General features: G+C 43.3%; 3 protein-coding genes across 3 annotated transcripts; all 3 read right to left on the reverse strand.

Annotated features, from left to right (window-relative positions):
* Positions 1-8,292: 8,292 nt before the first annotated feature.
* LOC129399829 (interferon omega-1-like) lies at positions 8,293-8,757 on the reverse strand. Its single transcript, XM_055121178.1, has one exon. The coding sequence runs from the start codon at positions 8,755-8,757 to the stop codon at positions 8,293-8,295; it is 465 nt and encodes a 154-aa protein (XP_054977153.1).
* A 2,618-nt stretch (positions 8,758-11,375) lies between these two features.
* LOC101550115 (interferon alpha-6-like) lies at positions 11,376-11,912 on the reverse strand. The gene has a single exon (XM_055125504.1). The coding sequence runs from the start codon at positions 11,910-11,912 to the stop codon at positions 11,376-11,378; it is 537 nt and encodes a 178-aa protein (XP_054981479.1).
* Positions 11,913-14,824: 2,912 nt separating this feature from the next.
* On the reverse strand, positions 14,825-15,436 carry LOC129401960 (interferon omega-1-like). Its single transcript, XM_055125516.1, has one exon. The coding sequence runs from the start codon at positions 15,434-15,436 to the stop codon at positions 14,825-14,827; it is 612 nt and encodes a 203-aa protein (XP_054981491.1).
* Positions 15,437-20,794: the final 5,358 nt, after the last annotated feature.

Raw genomic sequence — 20,794 nt, forward strand, 5'->3', positions numbered from 1 at the left:
GCCCTACCTGGAGTGAGCCCTTATCCCACCAGGTGTGGCTCCAAAAAACAAAAAGAAAAAAGAATACTGGCACTTTGGTGGTAGTTTCAGGTGAAGTGGCCTTGCAAGCCTGGAACAGTAATGCTACTGTAAATCATGATACCTCAATTTTTTTTTTTTGCTTTGGGGGCCACGCACAGCTGTGCTCCAAATTTTCTTTCTAGCTCTGTGCTCAGGGATCATTCCTGGCATGATTTGGGAGTCTATATTTTAAGAAAGAAATTTGGAAGATTTTCTTTAAGGTCAGAGAGAGCTCAATGAACTTCACTTTTAAAATAAACAGACATTTTCTCAAAGAATGCCTATAAATGACCAACAGGCATAATGTGAGCTTGCTAACAAGACCATACGCACCTCGTGTTGCACTTTGCAGATTGGAGACCTGGGTTCAATGCCCAAAGCCCCTCAATAGAGAAATCAATAGGAAAGTCAGTCAAATGCATTTGCCCCAAAAAGGGAATTGCAGAAGGTGAAGCCACTTCTATTTTAGTTGACTTTCAGTTCACTTTGATTTCAAAAGGGCAAAAATACTTTTTGATTCTTAGAGGATCAAACTTCTAAGAACTCTTCATTAAATTTAAAGAGAGACATAAATTGAGACTCAGATTTTCTTCCACACTGAATCTCATTCAAACAGAAATTTCTCACTGGATGGAGACTTGAATAACTGCATATGAATATGTTTAATAATCACTGTAAAAATTCAGAAGAGGTGTTGAAATTATGTGACATTATCTACAGCTCATAACTGGAAGAGGTGCTGAAAAAAATGGGGGAAATTGAAATAAGTGTAGAAAATAACAATCCTGATCTATTAAAGAATTACCCTCGCTAAAAATGCTAAAATCTTAGGGCTGAGTGTAATAGAGATGTTACTGGTGCCCGCTCGAGTAAATTGACGGGATGACAGTGATACAGTGACAGTGAAAAATGGTTTCAGTGCAGCTCAGTAAAGGATATTGCATGCCCACTCTCTCCATCACTCTCTATCTCTCTCTCTCTTTTCTTCTCTCCTATTTTTTGTTCTCTAGAAGTATGTACAGATGGACACTTATATACACACAAATTCTGGTTTTCTGGAGAACTATGAGTAATACATTGTAGATTAAAGTAATATATTCTTCAGGTCAACCTGAGTTTGATCCCCCAAATTCCATGTTGTTCTCCAAATGGACCGAAAAAACAAAACATGACTTCCATTTGTTTTAGATTTAGCAAGCCCGTTCCCTGACATTGTGAGGCAGTGGAGTGAGGTGGGGTCAGGAGGCGAGAATGGTTCAGACAACACCTAGGAAGTGCTCAGTGACTGCTTCTTGCTTTGTTCTCAGGGGTTGCTTCCAGAGTGGCATCATGCAATGCCAAAGATCAAACCATGCTTAACCCCTACACTTTCCCTCTGGCCTTACATTACAAGTAAATGCACCACAACATTCCTCAGAACTGTTGCACACTCATCTTTGAGAGAATGATTCCCTTTGTCGAACTCTCTGCTGAACTAGCAGTAGTTTCTAAACACAGAGTTTAGGGAGTCTGCTCATGGTACGTTACATGAGCCTTTCTTTTCTGTCTCCATAAAATTTGTGATGTCAGGTTCTGATTGCTTCCTCCAACAATGAACCATCCTGAAACTTCCCTTTAAAAGTATCTGGTGGGGCTGGAGCCATAGTACAGCAGGTAGGGCATTTGCCTTGCATGAGGCCGACCTGGGTTCAATCCCCATCATCCCATATGGTCCCCCAAGCACCACCAGAAGTAATTCCTGAGTGCAGAGCCAGGAGTAACCCCCAAGCATCACTGGGTGTGACTCAAAAAGAAAAAAAAAAGTATCTGTTGCTGAGTACATGTGCCAGCACCACAACTAATGGAGTGCAAACCTCAGTGAGACTGTGGCCAAGTGTGTGAGCACCACAACTTGGTATAAGACCCAGAGAGCACCACAGCATGTATGCAATCCCTATTTATGGCAGCAACATTAGCAACTATAACATGAAAAGAAAGAGGGGGAAGTAAAAATGAAATAAAAATAAATAACAATGAAAAAATGCATCTGGATAAAGGCAACCTCAAGTGTAGCCACCCACCATGAACTTCACAGTGTGGACAGTTTGGACAGATACAACACACTTGACTTATTCAGTCGGGCTTGAGCTCAGTTCTTACTCACCCCAGGACCACCACAATCAAGAACCAGTATAAAGATATTTACTGTCTTGCTTAAATTCCATGTCCTTGAACTCTACAATGCCACAGTATTTGATGTTGTGAAGAACTTCAAAGTCCCTAGCATGGGTACCATGATGCTTTTCTCTGCCGGCTGGTTTGGTGTAGACATGAGTAGCATTGGCACGGCCCTCCCTCCTGTCTTACTGTGCCTGACTGTCCCTGTGCCATTGGCAGGCTGAAGGCCAGCAGTGGCTCTTCAACTGCCTCCAATGGCCAGTGGTGCCATTGATTGTAGTAACATTTATGCTTCCAAGAACAGCCCCGCCCCCATGTCTCCTGGCTCTCGCACCCCAGTAACTTGAGCCTTCGGCACCTAAAATCCAGAGCCAGGATGGGATCTGTGTGGGGTAACAGACCAAGAGATCCTGCGTGAGAAATCCTGGCTGGGCTCAGTTCTTCCTCACCCTGGCCTGCCTCTCAGGTCTCCACCATGATCTTCTCTAGCTAATGTGTCTCGGGAAGAAAACAAAGTGTGGCTTCTGAGTGCATCAGAGTGAAGTGACAGCAACAAGCTGACTAGAAATATTTTGCACAGTATATATAAACATCAGTATTGCAAGATAAAAGATTAGGTTATATTATACACTATATATATTTATGCGTATTTACAGGCCTCTCTATGTAACAAAGCAAGATAATAAGAGATGTATAAAGCAACATACCTTTATCTTCTACAACTCCACATAGAAATATCCTGCTGTTTGAAAAGTATTATGCAAAGAAAGAGACAGAAAGGCAGCCAAACCTTTCCCTGATCCCTAACCAGTCAACATAAAAATAGTAGAGGAAAGAAGAAAAAAAGAACAGAAATAGAAGTAAAATATTACCAAAACCACCAGTAGCCACAATTTATTGAGTAGGTTATCTGAGTTAAACATTAGAAGCCCAAACTGAACAGAGAAGGAATGTTTTAAAAATCTCCAATAAATCCAACTTATCCCTCACCCTGCTAAAATATTCCTCAATTCAACCTTCCCACCTCTCTCTCTCTCTCACACACACACACACAGTATTTCTGTCTCACTACCTCCAGTAACTGTTACAATAACAGTTTATATATATTATAATAGCAGATTATAATAACATCCTTCTCCTCCGCAATTACACCAACAACCATACATTTCACTGCAAGAGAGTCTGGTTGACAGTTGTCAATATCAGGCATCTCTAACTTCTTTGGGAGGGGGCAGGAAGCACACCCAGCAGTGCTCAGGGTTCAATCCATCCAGACTCTGTGCTCAGGGATCATTCATGGTGGGGCTCAAAAGACCATATGTGCTGCTGAGGGATCTTACCCAGGTTGGCAGGGTGCAAAGCAAGTGTCCTATTCACTGCGTCATGGTCCCATGACCACTCTGGTTCATCTGAAGCCATCTCTATCTGGTTATTTAGAAGGGATGCCAGTATCTTCCTTCCACGGGGTGATGAGGATGTGTTTTAGTTACACAGGCAGATGTTGCTATTTGGGATAAATTTGTGAAACTGACATTTTGGCATTAAATCATTCTTAATACTATTGACTAGAACACTTCTTGAGAATTTGAAGAGTTGCAGCAATTTCCAGTTGTTCCTCCTCCAGCCCACTCCATGCACACCTTTACAACGTTTCAGACACAGAGACCTGCTTTCTGTTTTGCTTCTCTGGTGAGTTCCAGTTCTGATAAACACCTTGAAATTAGAAATCACACGAGTCATGAACATTTGCAGCGCTGGTGATAAAGCAGAGAGAGTGGAGATCCTGCAGGAGACTTTAATTCAGTAAAGCAGGACGGGGCGTGTCTGTGAAGAAACACCTGGATCGAAGCAGCCAATGAGTAGTTCCTGACCTCCCTACAGGGGTGGGATCCTTTTAATCTGCCAAGGGCCATTGGATGGTTATAATATCGTTTCTGGGCCATATAATACAAAGGACAGGAGTTTCGAACTAGAAGGAGTCTGTCTAGCCACATCCCAGGGCAGAACCACATGATTGCAGAGCTTCATGTGGTCCTCTGGACTGATGTTTTCATAAGCATAAGAAGTCACTCCTCAGACATGTGTGCACCGACCACTGCAATGCCGCTAACTAACTGAGTGTAAACCAGATTCGTCTTGCACATCAGGAAAATGGATGGCTTCTGCCAAGGTTTCTTAAATCACACAAAATGGAATTTCAACAGGCAGTGAATATCAACTCATATGTGTTTCACAAGACTTAAGACAAATGCTATTTGAGACAGATATATTGAGAAAATTTAGTAAATTTATCTTTTTTATTTTTGTGTCACAGCAGCAATGCATAGGGGTTACTCATGGCTCTGCACTCAGGAATTACTCCTGACGGTGCTCAGGAACCTTATGGGATGGCAGAGATTGAACCGGGTTCAGCCATGTGCAAAGCAAACGCCCTAACCACTGTGCTATAGCTCCAGCCCCAGTAAATTTATTTTTAAAGAAATAAAATTTAAGCAATTCTATTCCATAGAAATGTAATGAAGCAAATGCAAATTTAGATAAATGAAAATATGAATCTATATTCTAAATTTCAAAACAAAGTGAGGCGGTATTCTGTGTATTAAAACTATAAATATAAAACATGCAAGAATAAAATAAATAATTATAAATATATAAATATTTGGGTGGTTTCTCTGTTGGACAAATAATCTATAATTTAAATGTTTTAGCATATTTCTCATTACTATTACAGACAAATAATTAACTGAATTAAAATACAAAATTCTGTGACTAAAGTTGACATAAGAGTGTCTTCAACTGTCCTTAGATATGCGCAACAGTTCCGTTGGTATGTTCCTCACTGAGATTCAGTTCACGAAGACTCCAGGTCTTCATCCTTTTTTTTTTTTAATTTAAATTTTATTGAATCACCATGTGGAGGATTACAAAGTTCTCAGGATTATGTCAGTTATACAGTACTCAAACACCCTTCCCTTCACCCGTGCCCATATTCCATCACCAACCACCCCATTATACCTCCCGCCCCCTCCCGCCCCCCCAGTCCCCGCCCTTGTAAGTGATAAGTTTCACTTCGTTTACGCTTTATCTTGGTTACAGTCCATGTTTCAACACATAATTCACTATTGTTGCTAGGGTTTCCCCCCAAAAAAGAGAAGACAGTCCCACTATCAAGGAAGCATTTGATGGCTCTCCATTGCTGAGAATGTAGAGATATTAAGTCCCGCTGTTTGTTACATAACTTTTCTATTTTTTTCCCCCCTCGTCCCGCGCCACCGAGATCACGCCTGTTTAGTAATCACCACGCTGCCTGACAAAGGTAAAACAAACCAAAAGAGATGGTTATTTCTCGTCATCAGCCGGCATGGGGCTCTGGCTTAGTTGATAGTCTGGTAGAATGTCTGCAAGCAGTTTCTGGAACCAAAAGTAATACGCTGGTATCGGCCCCGGCTCAAGATTCCAGCAGCGTCCCGCTGTTCCAAGTACATAATAATTTATTCCCTTGTATCCGATTCCCACGCCACCAGGTCCGTGTCAGCTTAATGGACATCATACTATGGTTAACGCCACGCCGCGTTTCTTCCCGAGAAAGAAGGATATTTCTTCTCAGCCAGCGTGGGGATATGGCTTAGTTCAGTCTATAGAGATGGCTACCACTTTGGTGGCCTTCAATATTTCAGCAAAAGACTTACTATTCTTGTTAGGATTTCCCACCAAAGTCCGACCCGTTAAAAGGGAACCATTTCTACATTGAAGACAAGGTCGGCGAAACCCTCCACGATATTGAAGATAAACGTATCTTCAAAGGTGACACGGAACTAAGCAATCTAGTAAAAACAGAGATCAACAAATGGGACTACATTAAACTAAAAAGCTTCTGCACCGCAAGAGATACAGTGACCAGAATACAAAGACTATCCACAGAATGGGAAAGGATATTTACACAATACCCATCAGACAAGGGGTTGATATCAATGGTATATAAAGCACTGGTTGAACTCTACAAGAAGAAAACATCCAACCCCATCAAAAAATGGGGCGAAGAAATGAACAGAAACTTTACCAAGGAAGAAATACGAATGGCCAAAAGGCACATGAAAAAGTGCTCTGCATCACTAATCATCAGAGAGATGCAGATCAAAACAACCATGAGATACCACCTCACACCACAGAGACTAGCACACATCCAAAAGAACAAAAGCAACCGCTGTTGGAGAGGATGTGGGGAGAAAGGGACCCTTCTTCACTGCTGGTGGGAATGCCGACTGGTTCAGCCCTTCTGGAAAACAATTTGGACGATTCTCAAAAAATTAGATATTGAATTCCCATTTGACCCAGCAATACCACTGCTGGGAATATATCCCAGAGAGGCAAAAAAGTACAATCGAAACAACATCTGCACATGTATGTTCATCGCAGCACTGTTTACAATAGCCAGAATCTGGAAAAAACCCGAATGCCCCAGAAAGGATGACTGGTTGAGGAAACTTTGGTACATCTATACAATGGAATACTATGCAGCTGTTAGAAAAAAGGAGGTCAAGAATTTTGTAGTTAAGTGGATGGGCATGAAAAGTTTCATGCTGAGTGAAATGAGTCAGAAAGAGAGAGACAGACATAGAAAGATTGCACTCATCTATGGTATATAGAATAACAGAGTGGGAGACTAACACCCAAGAACTGTAGAAATAAGTACCAGGAGGTTGACTCCATGGCTTCAAGGCTGGCCTCACGTTCCGGGGAAAGGTCAACTCAGAGAAGCGATCACCAACTACATTGTAGTCGAAGGCCATGTGGGGGAAGGGAGTTGCGGGCTGAATGAGGGCTAGAGTCTGAGCACAGCGGCCACTCAACACCTTTATTGCAAACCACAACAGCTAATTAGAGAGAGAGAACAGAAGGGAATGCCCTGCCACAGTGGCAGGGTGGGTGGGGGGAGATGGGATTGGGGAGGATGGGAGGGAGGCTGGGTTTACTGGTGGTGGAGAATGGGCACTGGTGAAGGCATGGGTTCCCGAACTTTGTATGAGGGAAGTATAAGCACAAAAGTGTATAAATCTGTAACTGTACCCTCACGGTGATTCTCTAATTAAATATAAATAAATAAATTAATTAAAAATTTTTTAAAAATTAAAAATAAATAAATAAATAAATAAAAACATTAAAAAATAATAATAATAAAAGGGAACCATTTCATATTGGTGATGATAAAATGACAATAGGTTGCGCGGCCATGGTAGCAGCCTCACGGCTTTGAATTTCTGTATAAAGTCCAGAGAAAGTACAGCCAGAAATTACACATCGCTACAAACTTTAACCCTATTATGGTCCCCCCAAAGTCCAACCCATTACAAAGGAACCATTTCATATTGCTGATGATTAGATGACATTAGGCTGCCGCGGCCGCGCAGTTTTGGGTTTCTATATAAAGTCCAGGGAACAGCGGGTAGGGCGTTTGCCTTGCACGCGGCCGACCTGGGTTCGATCCCCGGCATCCCATATGGTCCCCCAAGCACTGCCAGGAGCAATTCCTGAGTGCAAAGCCAGGAGTAACCCCTGAGCATCGCTGGGTGTGACCCAAAAAGCACAAAAAAAATAAAAAATAAAATAAAATAAAGTCCAGGGAAAATTCCGCCTAAAATTCTATCGCTACAATCTTTTACCCTTTAACAAAAAACTTAGTACTATTGTTTGGAGTTTCCCCCCACGTTAAGCCCTGCCAAAAAGGAACATTTACACATTGCTGATAATTAAGAGATATTAGGTTGCGCGGCTGCGATAGCAGCCGCGCGGTTTTGGATTTCTATATGAAGTCCAAGGAAAATTCTTTTGGTAATTGCATCACTCGCTGGCAGCGCCTGGGCCAGAAGCTCCCAGCACACAGTTTGGAGGCATTTTGGGGGCGCCGCTCGTGTCCAAAGTGGTTCAGTTGCCTCCGGGGTCGATCTCGCGCGGGGCCGCAAAGGCCAGGTCTTCATCCTTAATGCTCCACCTTCCTTGCAAGGCTGCCGAGAGCGTCAGGGATCTCATGATTTCCACTCTGACCACCTCCCACGCACACTCGCTGTATTTCTTCTCTCACAGGTAGCGAGCGATGCCCCGGAAGTACCTCTTCATGGCCACGGTGGAGCCCCAGAGGCCAGGGGCAGAGCCCTCGTCTGCACTCAGCTGCACCAAACACGAGTCCAGGTCTTCCAGCTGCCGGTGCAGCCCCGTGCGCAGCGGCTCCAGGAGGGCCGGGCTCCAGGCGGCCGCCGAGCCCTCTCTCAGCAAGAGCTGCAGGAGCTGCTGGAGCATCTCGTGCAGCGCAGACAGGGCCGGGGCCTTCTGCAACTGGCCGTCGGCCACCGCCTCCCAGGGGAAGCCGAAGTCTCTTCTGTCCCGCAGACAGGACAACGGGGACACTCTCCTCATCTGGCCCAGCAGCTCCAGGTTCCTCCTGCTGACCAGGACGTGGTTGTGAGGCAGGACACAGCCCAGAGAGCCAGCAGGGCCCCAGCTGAGTGGCACCAGGGCCATGAGCAGAGGCAGCAGGAGGGCCATTGGGAGCGGGAGGAAGGCGCTGGTCTGGCTGAGCTGAGCTTGGGGTGAACCCTGGAGTCTGGGTTCTCTGAAGCTGTTCTCCCAGTATACCCCTTAAATAGGGTACCCAGATTTTCACTTTTGCCCTCTACTTTTGCTTCCCATTTTCTGGTTTTCATTTAAGTTTTCTCCATGTGGCATGAAACAATGTCTTAAACCTTTGGGGGGGGGGGCAGAAAAATGTAATTTTCCCAGGAAATTTGTATGACTCAATCCAAATGTATGCTTAGTAGCCAGTGAAAAAGTTCTTTCTCCGAAAGACAAAAGTGTGTTTAGTTAGGCATAAGAGTGTGCTCACTTTTTCTTTAGTGATATATTTTCTTCAATATTTTAGAAACAAAGTTTTAGACCTGTGTCTACTACTGTCTACTCACTCCTTAGTTGAGATAGGAAGAATTGTTGGTGTCTGTATGTGTTTGGGGAAACCAGCCATCCCTTGCCATTATCTACTAAAAAAAAATATACTTTTCATTTACATTTGATTTACTGTAGAGAGTGATATAACAAAGGAGCTTCTCTGATATTTCCCTATTAGAGACATGCCTATGGGTCCATGTGGTTCTCTTCACTGGGGCCATAAGGTCAGGATAAACAGAAACTATCCAAGAAAACAAAATTCAACATGTTTCAAAATTCAACAACATAAATGTTGGCTATATTCAGAAATTGGTCGCACTGGTCAATGGCTGGAGCTTTTCATAAATATGTGTGTATTTTTGTATGCAGGATAGAGGGAAAAAGCAGTTAAGATTGAGAAGGGACCAGTATAACAATAATAGTTAGAAATTATCATTCTGGACAAGAACCACTGGGTGTTTAAAGTTGATAAAGGTATATATGTGATAACCTTTAGGTATCTGTATTGAAAACCATAATGCCCAAAAGGAAAGAGAAAAACAGAGATAGAAGCAAGAGGAGGAGACAGAGGAGGAGGAGGAGGAGGAGAAAAAGAAGAAGGAGGAGGAGAAAGGATGAAGAGGAGGAGGAGGAGGAGAATTAGGAGGAGGAGGAGTGGGGAGAAGGGGAGAAGGAGAAGAAGAAGAAGAAGAAGAAGAAGAAGAAGAAGAAGAAGAAGAAGAAGAAGAAGAAGAAGAAGAAGAAGAAGAAGAAGAAGAAGAAGAAGAAGAAGAAGAAGAAGAAGAAGAAGAAGGAGAAGAAGAAGGAGAAGAACAAGAACAAGAAGAACAAGAACAAGAAGAACAAGAACAAGAAGAACAAGAAGAAGGAGGAGGAGGAGGAGGAAGAGGAGGAGGAGGAGGAGAAGGAGGTGGTGGTGGAGAGGAGGTGGAGATGTAATCACTAAAAGACTAGGAACCCACAGCTCTCTCTCACCGCCTGTGTTCTATAGTCTTGTGCCAGGATGGTCGATGCCATGGGCAGATGAGGGAGGAAATGAAGGTCGGGCTAGCTAGTGATCAGTTGCCATTTATTTCATTTTCCCCATGTGTCTGTTACAATCTCACTAAGCTCCTCATTCCATATCTCCTCCTGTCTCTCTCGCTTGTCTCTCCACGCTCTGACTCGCCACCTTGGTCTCTCTCTAGTATCTCCCAACTCCCAGCACTGGGGGTAGCAACCACACCTAGGTAGGGTAGCACAATCAACATGTCAAAGTCCTTTCTGATTGCCTGCACCCAGGGGATCCAGCTCAAGGACGAAATGCCACCTAGGGTTTTCTTCTCCTTTCATTAGTCCAATATCCATTTACACATTGATCTTAATTAGGAATATTAACTAATTAGTCCAATATTTTATATGGACACAGTAAGAGATACATTAAGCTTGTAGGGTGGCTCTCCCGTGGACATCTCACTTAGATCTCAGACTACAGTGCTCAGGCCAGACTAATCTTTTCTAACCCTAGCAGGGCCCTAATCTAGTTGATACTTTATAGATCATGACACAATTTGTTCATGACTATGCTCTTAACTTATTGTTAAGTATTATAGTGCTTTGGCCTGGCCTAGTTCAATGCCAGGTTAGCTCACAGCTTGCCCTGGGTCCATTCAGTTCCTCATCGGGAACCTGCTTTTAGGTGCTAGGAGTTAAGGTGGCAACTGAGGCTTAAGCTGAGAGAACAGATACCCGGGAGTGAATATTTTTCTGTCAGTTAACTCCCAACTTACAAAAGCATAGCATTAACTGTCTTCCTGTGTTAAGAAATACAAAAAGGACATTACTCTGAATTAAGTATGCAAAGGACATGAGAGAAGACTAAAGCAATATTTACAAATAAACAGTCTGACTTGGAGATAAAAAGACAGGCTTGGGAAGCAGAGCACAAACAAAGAGTTTACAAATAAACACAGAGGAATGGGAGTGCCTTGGGAGCACAGTGAATGAGTCCTACTACCCACATTCTCAAGAACTTAAATACAATTTATAGTTATAAAATTATTTATTTAATAAAATTGATCATGTTATTCTCTTTAACAGATAGTTGACAATATATTTCTAATATATTGCCACCTCTTGGCTCTCAAATATTTGCCTGATGATACATATATTATTTTCCTTTGGGGCCTTAACAGCATTTGAATTGATTTGAGAATGCCAAATAACACCCTTCTTCTGTTGTGCTATATTCTCTTCAATAATTGTTTCATGAGGAAAAGGGAGGCTTGAATTTCCACCCTGACAATCTCCCAGGCACACGCACTGTATTTCTTTCGATTCAGATAGAGATTGATTCTTCGGAAGTACTTTCTCACAAGTTCTTTCATTCCCGAAGAGAGACAAGCTGGGCTGCCCTGTGCTCTGGGCTCTAGATGGTCCAGGCTGTGATGAAGACTAGAGAGTAGCTTCTCCAGGACGCAGCGGTTCCAGGCAGTGAGACTGTGCTCAGTGCTGAAGAGCATGAAGATGTGCTGGAGCATCAGTTGGTAGAAACAGATGCCTTGACTCTTCTGGATTGGGTTGCTATTGCCTCTCTTCCAAGGAAATTGGAAGTTTGCTCTGTCATTCAGGCATGAGTAAGACGGGGTGTTTTGCAGTTGACTCAGAAGCATAGCGATTTCCTTCTTTTCCCTCTTTCCCAGATCCTGGCAACATTCTTGAGAGCAGGCAGGGAGGAGGTAGAGCATCATTCCTGCCATCAGCAAGTACCTGGGAACCATGGCGAGCTTCAGTGCTTCCCTGAGCGTCCTCGAGGGGGCGCGCTGGCACGGTGACTTCTACTGGCCGCGCTTTTTCTCTTGGCTGGATCCCTGGAAGCGGGATCCTGCGGATGGCCACGAGAGGGCGCGCGGGTGCCGTTTCTGGGCGTTTGGGCGCGGGTCCAAGTTAGCAGCCCAGGCGCGTCACTGAGTGGACATCGCGGCCGGCCGGCTGCTTTAATAGTGCACTGAAGCCCAGCGCCGCCGCGGCCGCCGCCGCAGCTCCTTCGCCGGCGCATCGCCCGGGGCAGAGGAGCCCACGGTTGCCCGGCTGCCCTTCTCGTGATTCGGTGCTTGACTCTCACCCGGAAACGCTAGCAAAAGCGTTTTTAGGCTACTGTTGGGTTTGGTTGTTTGTTGTTTTGTTTTGGTTTGGTTTGGTTTGGTTGTTTGGTTGGTTGGTTTGTTTGTTTGTTTGTTTGTTTGTTTGTTTGTTTGTTTGTTTGTTTGTTTGTTTTTTGAGAGAGGGGAGGCTAAGGATCCTGGCGTGGTTGTTGATTCGCAACGAATCGGACGTTTCTGCGCCGTGAGGGCGAATTGTGAGCCAAGGCGCGGGCACAGCTGCAGCGCCCTGTGGTCCCGGGATGCCCGCGGGGTGAGGGCGGGCGCGACCCCAGGGACTGGCGGCTGCCTGGCACAGTCCCGGGACTTTCCCACCCGCGTTTAACTGCGGCCTATACTAGACGCTGAAAAAGCAAAGATGGACTAGACTTCTTCATCTAATTTCATTAATGAGTTATAATTTTAAAATTGTATGAATGTCATTTAATGATTTCTAATATATAATTTTTTGTATTTAGATGTTGAAACTTGAAGCGGTTTTTGCTTTAATAACATTTATGTTAAGTAAATTAAAGTTAATAAAATATACGAAATTCAATTTAATGCTTCTTGTTGAGAGAGAGAGAGCGAGAGTGAGAGAGAGAGAGAGAGAGAGAGAGAGAGAGAGAGAGAGAGAGAGAGAGAGAGAAGTGCCTGCCACTGCCATAAAGGCAGGCTGGAGGCGGGGGCAGGAGTGATATGGGGAATATTGGTAGTGGAAAATGTACACTGGAAGGGTGTGTGTTGGAACATTCTATGACGGGAACCTTATCACCAAAGCTTTATAACTATATCTCATGGTGATTCAATAAAGAATAATTTTTAAATAATATTTTTTACCTAGTCTTTAAATTATTTTGCTTTGATTATTACATTTCATATTTAAGTCTAGACTTATTCAATTATGAAATTATTTGCTATTTAGTGGTAGCCAGTTTTTTTTTAAATATTTTCAAGTTTACTGTTTTCTCCTAAGAGATTTCATATGTTGGATATTTTCTATTGCCTCAAGGGAAAATTTCGTGTCATTTATATTTGATTTCAGGTCACTGGAATAGTTGTTCAGAGGAATCTACTTTTGGTGTTTGTTGGTTTTAATTTGGGACCACCTGGCAGTGTTCAGAGCTTACTCCTGGCTGGAGACTGGGGGATGACTCCTGGTAAGGCTTGGGGGTGTCATTTGTGGTGCTGGGATTGAACACTGGCCACAGCATCCAAGCACCCTGTCCACTGCATAGTCACTCCAGCCTGACTTAAAACACATTTTCATTGTAAATTTTTGGGTTATAATAGAAGCAAACTTACTGATCATATTTTCAAAATGACTCTTCTTCTTTGCCATGTTTTACCTTATGACCTACATACTTTCTTTAAATAATTTATTTCAGGTGCCAGATCAATAGGACAGCGGGTAAGGAAGAATGTTATGGAGAGGTGAAGTAAGAAGAAACAAAGCAGAACCAAGTCTGCTTTCAGCCTTTGCAGCTGGCCCTGTGCACTTCCTGCCTTCTCCCTCTGGACTTGCATCCATTTCATTTTTGCAGCAGCATTTTGTCAGGTCACCAAAATACCACAGAATATTCACCCCCCAAAACCTGTTTTTGACATTTTGAAAAAAAAAAATGTAGTGTTCCATTTTCACTACATTCTCTCTCTGATTTTGCCAAATAGAAACCTTGAAGCTAGAAACCACAAGAGATCAGACATGCCGGTGTGCATGGGTAGTAGGGCAGAGGGAGTGTGGAAGGAGAAATGGAGATGGATTGAGTAAATTATTCCAGGAGAGGGTGGAAGAAAGAGTGCCTGCCAGGTCTCCGGATCTGCCAATAAAGAGCATTCGCCCTTCCCACTTCCCTCTAGGAGACCACCCCTTACACAAATCTCACCTACCATGGCTGAAGACTGAGTACAAATCAGTTTCATCTCCAACATAAGGGTAACATTTCTCATATTTTCCAAAATACCTTGAATCCCATGGAACCCCAAATTTTGAAAGATATTGACAAGAGGTGGACTACTCCTTTTCTGGAGTGATTTTATTAAAACGCAAAAGGATTTAAGTTCTTAAAAAGAACACTCAGCTGGAGAGATGGCTGAGCATTTAAGACAGTTGCTTTGCATGCACTCAATTGAGATTCTATCCAGGGCACCCTGTGTGGTTCACGGGAGCACCACCAGGACTGATCCCTGAGCACAAAACCAGGAGTAAGGACACACGTAGTTGAAATTCAGGTAGCTTCTCCTTGAGAATTTAATAAATAACACTATCATAGGTGAAATAATATTCCAAATTTTAATGCTTCATAATGACAAAATCTACTATATAAAAATGACTATAAATATGGTCAGATTGAGAATAAAATAAAGAATAAATACATAAATAAAATCTGGGTGATCTTCTCTGAGGAACCTCCCTGAGGTTAAATTTTTTTAACACATATTCAACTAATAACATAGATAAAGTACTAGCTGAATCATTCCAAAAAATTTTGTGATGAAAATTGATGTGAAAATCTTTTCAAATGTCCATAGACATGCGCAACAGTGCGGTGTCATGTTCCTGATTGAGGTGCAGTTCCCGATGACTCCAGGTCTTCATCCTTAATGCTCCACCTTCCTTGCAAGGCTGCCGAGAGCGTCAGGGATCTCATGATTTCCAATCTGACCACCTCCCACGCACACTCGCTGTATTTCTTCTCTCGCAGGTAGCGAGCGATGCCCCGGAAGTACCTCTTCATGGCCACGGTGGAGCCCCAGAGGCCAGGGGCAGAGCCCTCGTCTGCACTCAGCTGCACCAAACACGAGTCCAGGTCTTCCAGCTGCCGGTGCAGCCCCGTGCGCAGCGGCTCCAGGAGGGCCGGGCTCCAGGCGGCCGCCGAGCCCTCTCTCAGCAAGAGCTGCAAGAGCTGCTGGAGCATCTCGTGCAGCGCAGACAGGGCCGGGGCCTTCTGCAACTGGCCGTCGGCCACCGCCTCCCAGGGGAAGCCGAAGTCTCTTCTGTCCCGCAGACAGGACAACGGGGACACTCTCCTCATCTGGCCCAGCAGCTCCAGGTTCCTCCTGCTGACCAGGACGTGGCTGTGAGGCAGGACACAGCCCAGAGAGCCAGCAGGGCCCCAGCTGAGTGGCACCAGGGCCATGAGCAGAGGCAGCAGGAGGGCCATTGGGAGCAGGAGGAAGGCGCTGGTCTGGCTGAGCTGAGCTTGGGGTGAACCCTGGAGTCTGGGTTCTCTGAAGACGCTCTCCCAGTATACCCCTTAAATAGGGTACCCAGATTTTCACTTTTGCCATCTACTTTTGCCCTCAACTTTTGCCTTCTAATTTCACTTCCCATTTTCCAGTTTTCATTTTGGCTTACTTCATACGGCATGAAGCAAAGTTTTGGTGGGGGGCAGAAAAATGTAATTTTCCCAGGAAATTTGTACGACTCAACCCAAATGTATGCTAGGGGCATTAAAAAAGTTCTTTGTCCGAAATACAAAAGTATGTTTAGGTAGGCATAAGAGTGTACTCACTTTTTCTTTAATAATATTTTCTCTTCAATATTTTAGAAACAAAGCATTAGACCTGTGTCTTCCACTGTCTACACCCTCCTTAGTTCATGTAGGAAGATTTGCAGGTATCTGAATGTGTATGGGGAAACCTTCCCTCCCTTGTAGATATCTACTAAAAACAGATAGTTTTCAGTTACATTTGATTTACTGTAGAGAATGAAGTATATTAACAAAGGAGCTTCTCTGATATTTCCTATTAGAGACATTCCTATAGGTCCATGTCATTCTCTTCACTTGCGCCATAAGGTCAGAATAAACAAAAACTATCAAAGAAAGCAAAATTCAACATATGTTCAACAACATACATGTTGGCTACAAAGTTTGTATACAGAAATTGGTCGCACTGCTCAATTGTTGGAAGTGTGTCACAACTGTGTGTGTGTATGTACAAGAGAGAACGAGAAGTATAGGTAGGATTGAGAAGGGACCATTATGACAATAATAGTTAGAAAGGGTCCCTCTGGACTATAAGTACTGAGTGTTTAAAATCAGTAAATACATATACATGATAACCTTTCAGTATCTGTATTGGAAACTTTAATGCCCAAAAAGAAAGAGAGTTAAAGAGAAGGAGAAGGAGGAGGAGGAGGGGGATGAGAAGGAGAAGTTGGAGGAGGAGGAGGAGGAGGAGGAGGAGGAGGAGGAGGAGGAGGAGGAGGAGGAGGAGAAAGAGAAGGAAGAGGAGGAGGAGGTGGAGGAGGATGGAAAAGAAGAAAGAGCAGAAGTTGTTGCCACAGAGGCAGGTGGTGGAAAACTGGCCACATTGGTGGTGGGAAATGTACACAGGTGAAGGGTTGGGTGTGGAAACATTATATGACTGAAATCCAATCATAAACAACTTTGTTTTTGCCATTCAAAATAGTGTCTAAAACGTCAAATACCTAACATTCAGCTTAGCAAAAGAGATGGGAGGACCAGACCATGAAAAATTTAAGTCACTTAAGAAACACATAAAATAAGACATTGGGAAGTAGACAAATATTTTGTTCCCATGAATTGGAAAAATAAATATTGTCAAAATGATTATCATACCCAAAATACCATATAGATTCAATGCAATGCCCATTCAAATTCAGAGAACATTCTTCAAGGACTTAAAACTGCTATTAAGTTTGTATGAAACCACGAAAGACCTGAACAGCCAAAGTAATACTGAAAAATAAAAAAGTTGCTGGTATCTCCTTACCTAACTAGAATCTATACTATAAAGCTATAGTGATCAAAACAGCACAGTACCAGAATAACCATAGACTTTGACCAATGCTCAGAATCAAATATTCAAGGACAAGTCCCCATATCTATGGACTTCTTTTATAAAGGAGCTGAAAATGTGAAATAGGAGTAAAGACAGTCTCTTCAACAAATGGTGGTGTGAAAACTGGATAACCACAAATAAAAATCAAAGCTGACTCATAAACAAAAGTCAACTCAAAATATATCAAAGACATGGAGATCAGACCGGATCTCTAAAGAACGTTGAGGAAATTATAGGAAGGACACTTCAGGGGGCCAGAGTAATAGCACAGCGGGTAGGGCATTTGCCTTGCACGCGGCCAAGCCGGGTTTGATCCCCGGCATCCCATATGGTCCCCCAAGCACCGTCAGGAGTAATTCCTGAGTGCAAAGCCAGGAGTAACCCCTGAGCATCGCTGGGTGTGACCCAAAAAGCAAATATATATAGATATAGATATAGATATAGATATATATGAAGGACACTCCAGTTTTAGACCTCAAAGATATCTGCAATGATATGATACCACTGGTAAAAGCAACAGAATGGAAAAAAATGAGACTACATCAAATTAAAGAGTTTTGGTATGCAAAAGACACATGGGCTAAAACAAAGAGACAGCTAGCTGAATAAGAAAAATATTCGCATTCAACACATTTAATAAGAGGTTGATATCCAGGATATTAGAAATGCTCACAAAGGTCAACCAAAAATAAATATTCCCAAAACCTTATCAAAAACTGGGTGGTGGAGGGGCTGGAGAGATAGCACAGCAGGTAGGGCGTTTGCCTTGCACACGGCCAACCCGGGTTCAAATCCCAGCATCCCATATGGTCCCCTGAGCACGGCCAGGGGTAATTCCTGAGTGCAGAGCCAGGAGTAACCCATGTGCATCGCCAGGTGTGACGCAAAAAAGCAAAAAAAAAAAAAAAAAGCAAAAAAAAAAAAACCTGGGTGGTGGAAATGAGCAGGGGCTTCTCTGAGGAACACTAATGGAAGGCCAACAAGCACATTAAAAAGGTGCATCATAGTTTATTAATTGGGAAATCCAAATCAATGCATAATGATATAAAATCTCACTCCAGTGAGAATGGCACATATCAGAAGAAGTCGGAACAATCTGTGTTGGCAGAGATGGACTGAAAGGAACCAATACCCACTGCTGGTGGAGATCTTGTCTGGTTCCACCACAATTAAAAATAGTATGGCTATTTCTCAGTAACTAACAATTGTGATTATTTCATATACATATATATATATAATACTCTCAGCTGCAAGGAACAATAAACGCATGCAATCTGCTGCCACTTGGATGGAACTAGAAGTTATGTTTTTAAAAAAAGCCAGAATAAGAACAAACACAGTATGAATTCACTGATCTCTAGCATATAGAATAAAAATAGATGAGGGAACATGATATATTAAAGGGAAGATACACAGATAATCTTGACCCTGAAGTATAGGACAGAGATGGACATAGTAGGGAAAAAATGATGGGAAAAAAAGGTGGGAGGGAAATAATAGGGGCAGGAGTCAAGGGGTTTTGGCTTATCAGTGACGTAGAGGAATAGTATAGATATCTATCCCAACTACAGTGTAAACAGCACTGGAAACATGAGACTCAGACTCCAACAACCAAACTTCAAAATGTGCCCGGGCACAGGGAGAGTGTGAGGGAACCTACAGAGAGTGATGGAAAGGAGTTAACACTCATGGTGGGAACGCTGCTAGAAATGTGTATGTCTAAAATTCAACTCTAAGTAACTTTATGGCTCATGGTACTTTAATAACTTTTTAATCTAATGGTTACTCGACTGGAGATATAGAACAGTAGGTAGGATGACTGGGTGCTTGCCTTGCATGTGCCAACCTGGATTTGATCCCCAGCATTGCACATGGTCTCCTAAGCACTGCCAGGTGTTATTCCTGAGTGCAGAGCCATGTAAACCCAGAGCACTGCCATATGTGACCCCACCCAAAATACAAACAAAAAAATGTAAAAGTGGCAAACAGTATAAAAATATAGTGATATTATAAACAGAACAGTCGATTCTCCATTAGAAACTACAGTGCACTTTTGACTTGGTTTGGTGTTGGGTCCACAACCAGCAGTGCTCATGTGTTCTTCCTGGTCTGCACTCAGGAATCACTTCTGGCAGTGCTCAGGAACCATATGGGATGAAGGGGATCAAACTGGGTAGGCCACACTGTCACTGTCACTGTCATACTGTTGTTCATTGATTTGCTCAAGTGAGCACCAGTAACATCTCCATTGTGAGACTTGTTGTTACTGTTTTTGGCATATTGAATACAGCATGAGTAGCTTGCCAGGCTCCACCGTGCGGGTAGATACTCTTGGTAGCTTGCCGGGTTCTCCTAGAGGGACGGAGGAATCAAAACCAGGTTGGCCGCATGTGAGGCAAACACGCTGCCCCCTGTGCTATCTCTCCAGCCTGGGTAGGCCACCTACAAGTCAAAAATGTAACCTGCTGTATACTCACTCCAGCTCATGGATCTTCTCAATTTTACCTCCTCAACCATGTCAGATGACTTCATTCAGATCACAATGATATGGCTGACAATGCTAGCCTAGATCACTGCATGTATTAGCCCATTTATCCCTTAAGTATCACTATAATAAATTCAAAACCATGAAGTTCTTGGAGGATAGAAAGATACATTTCCATAAAGGGAAAGATGTTTTCATGCTCTTATTTGGCTTCTAACCACAAGAATTAATGAATGGACCATGACTTTTTAAACAAATATCTCAAATAGTATACTATCCTTTAGGACCTTTTTGTCAAAAATGATCTTTATACTTTAGGAAAGCTACCACACACAATGCCAAGAACTTAAATACAATTTAGAGTTATAAAATTATCTATTTAATAAAATTGATCATGTTATTCTCTTTAACAGACAGTTGACAATATATTTCTAAATAATGCTACCGTTTGGCTCTCAAATATTTGCCTGCTGATACATAAATTGGTTTCCTTTGGGGTCTAAACAGCATTTGAATTGATTCAAGAATGCCAGATATACCCTTCTTCTGGTGTGCTATATTGTCTTCGATGATTGTTTCATGAGGAAAAGGGAGGCTTGAATTTCCCCCCTGACAATCTCCCAGGCACATGCACTGTATTTCTTTTGACTCAGATAGAGCTTGATTCTTTGGAAGCACTTTCTCACAACAATTCCCAAAGAGAGACAAGCTGGGCTGCCCTGTTCTGTGGGTTCTAGATGTTTCAGGCTGTGATGAAGGCTAAAGAGTAGCTTCTCCAGGACGCAGCGGTTCCAGGCAGCGAGGTTGTGCTCAGTGCTGAAGAGCATAAAGATCTGCTGGAGCTTCAGTTGGTAGAAATAGGTGCTTTGACTCTTGTGGATTGGGGTGCTATTGCCTCTCTTCCAAGGAAATTGGAAGTGTGCTCTGTCATTCAGGCATGAGTGAGACGGGGTTTTCTGCAGTTGACTCAGGAGCGTAGCGATTTCCCTCCTTTCCTTCTTTTGCAGAGCCTGGCTCCATTCTTGAGAGCACGCAGAAAAGAGGTAGAGCATCACTCCTGCCATCAGCAAGGACCAGGGCGAGCTTCAGTGCTTCCCTGAGCGTCCTCGAGGGGGCGCGCTGGCACGGTGATTTCTACTGGCAGCGCCTTTTCTCTTGGCTGGGTCCCTGGAAGCGGGATCCTGCGGATGGCCACGAGAGGGCGCGCGGGTGCCGTTTCTGGGCGTTT

Source organism: Sorex araneus, chromosome 1, assembly GCF_027595985.1.
Source record: "Sorex araneus isolate mSorAra2 chromosome 1, mSorAra2.pri, whole genome shotgun sequence".
Lineage (NCBI taxonomy): Eukaryota > Metazoa > Chordata > Mammalia > Eulipotyphla > Soricidae > Sorex > Sorex araneus.

Bases quoted from the DNA above. Each gene is read 5' to 3' on its own strand.
- LOC129401960 (XM_055125516.1), bottom strand. From the start codon at position 15,436: ATGGCCCTCCTGCTGCCTCTGCTCATGGCCCTGGTGCCACTCAGCTGG.
- LOC129399829 (XM_055121178.1), bottom strand. From the start codon at position 8,757: ATGGCCCTCCTGCTGCCTCTGCTCATGGCCCTGGTGCCACTCAGCTGG.
- LOC101550115 (XM_055125504.1), bottom strand. From the start codon at position 11,912: ATGGTTCCCAGGTACTTGCTGATGGCAGGAATGATGCTCTACCTCCTC.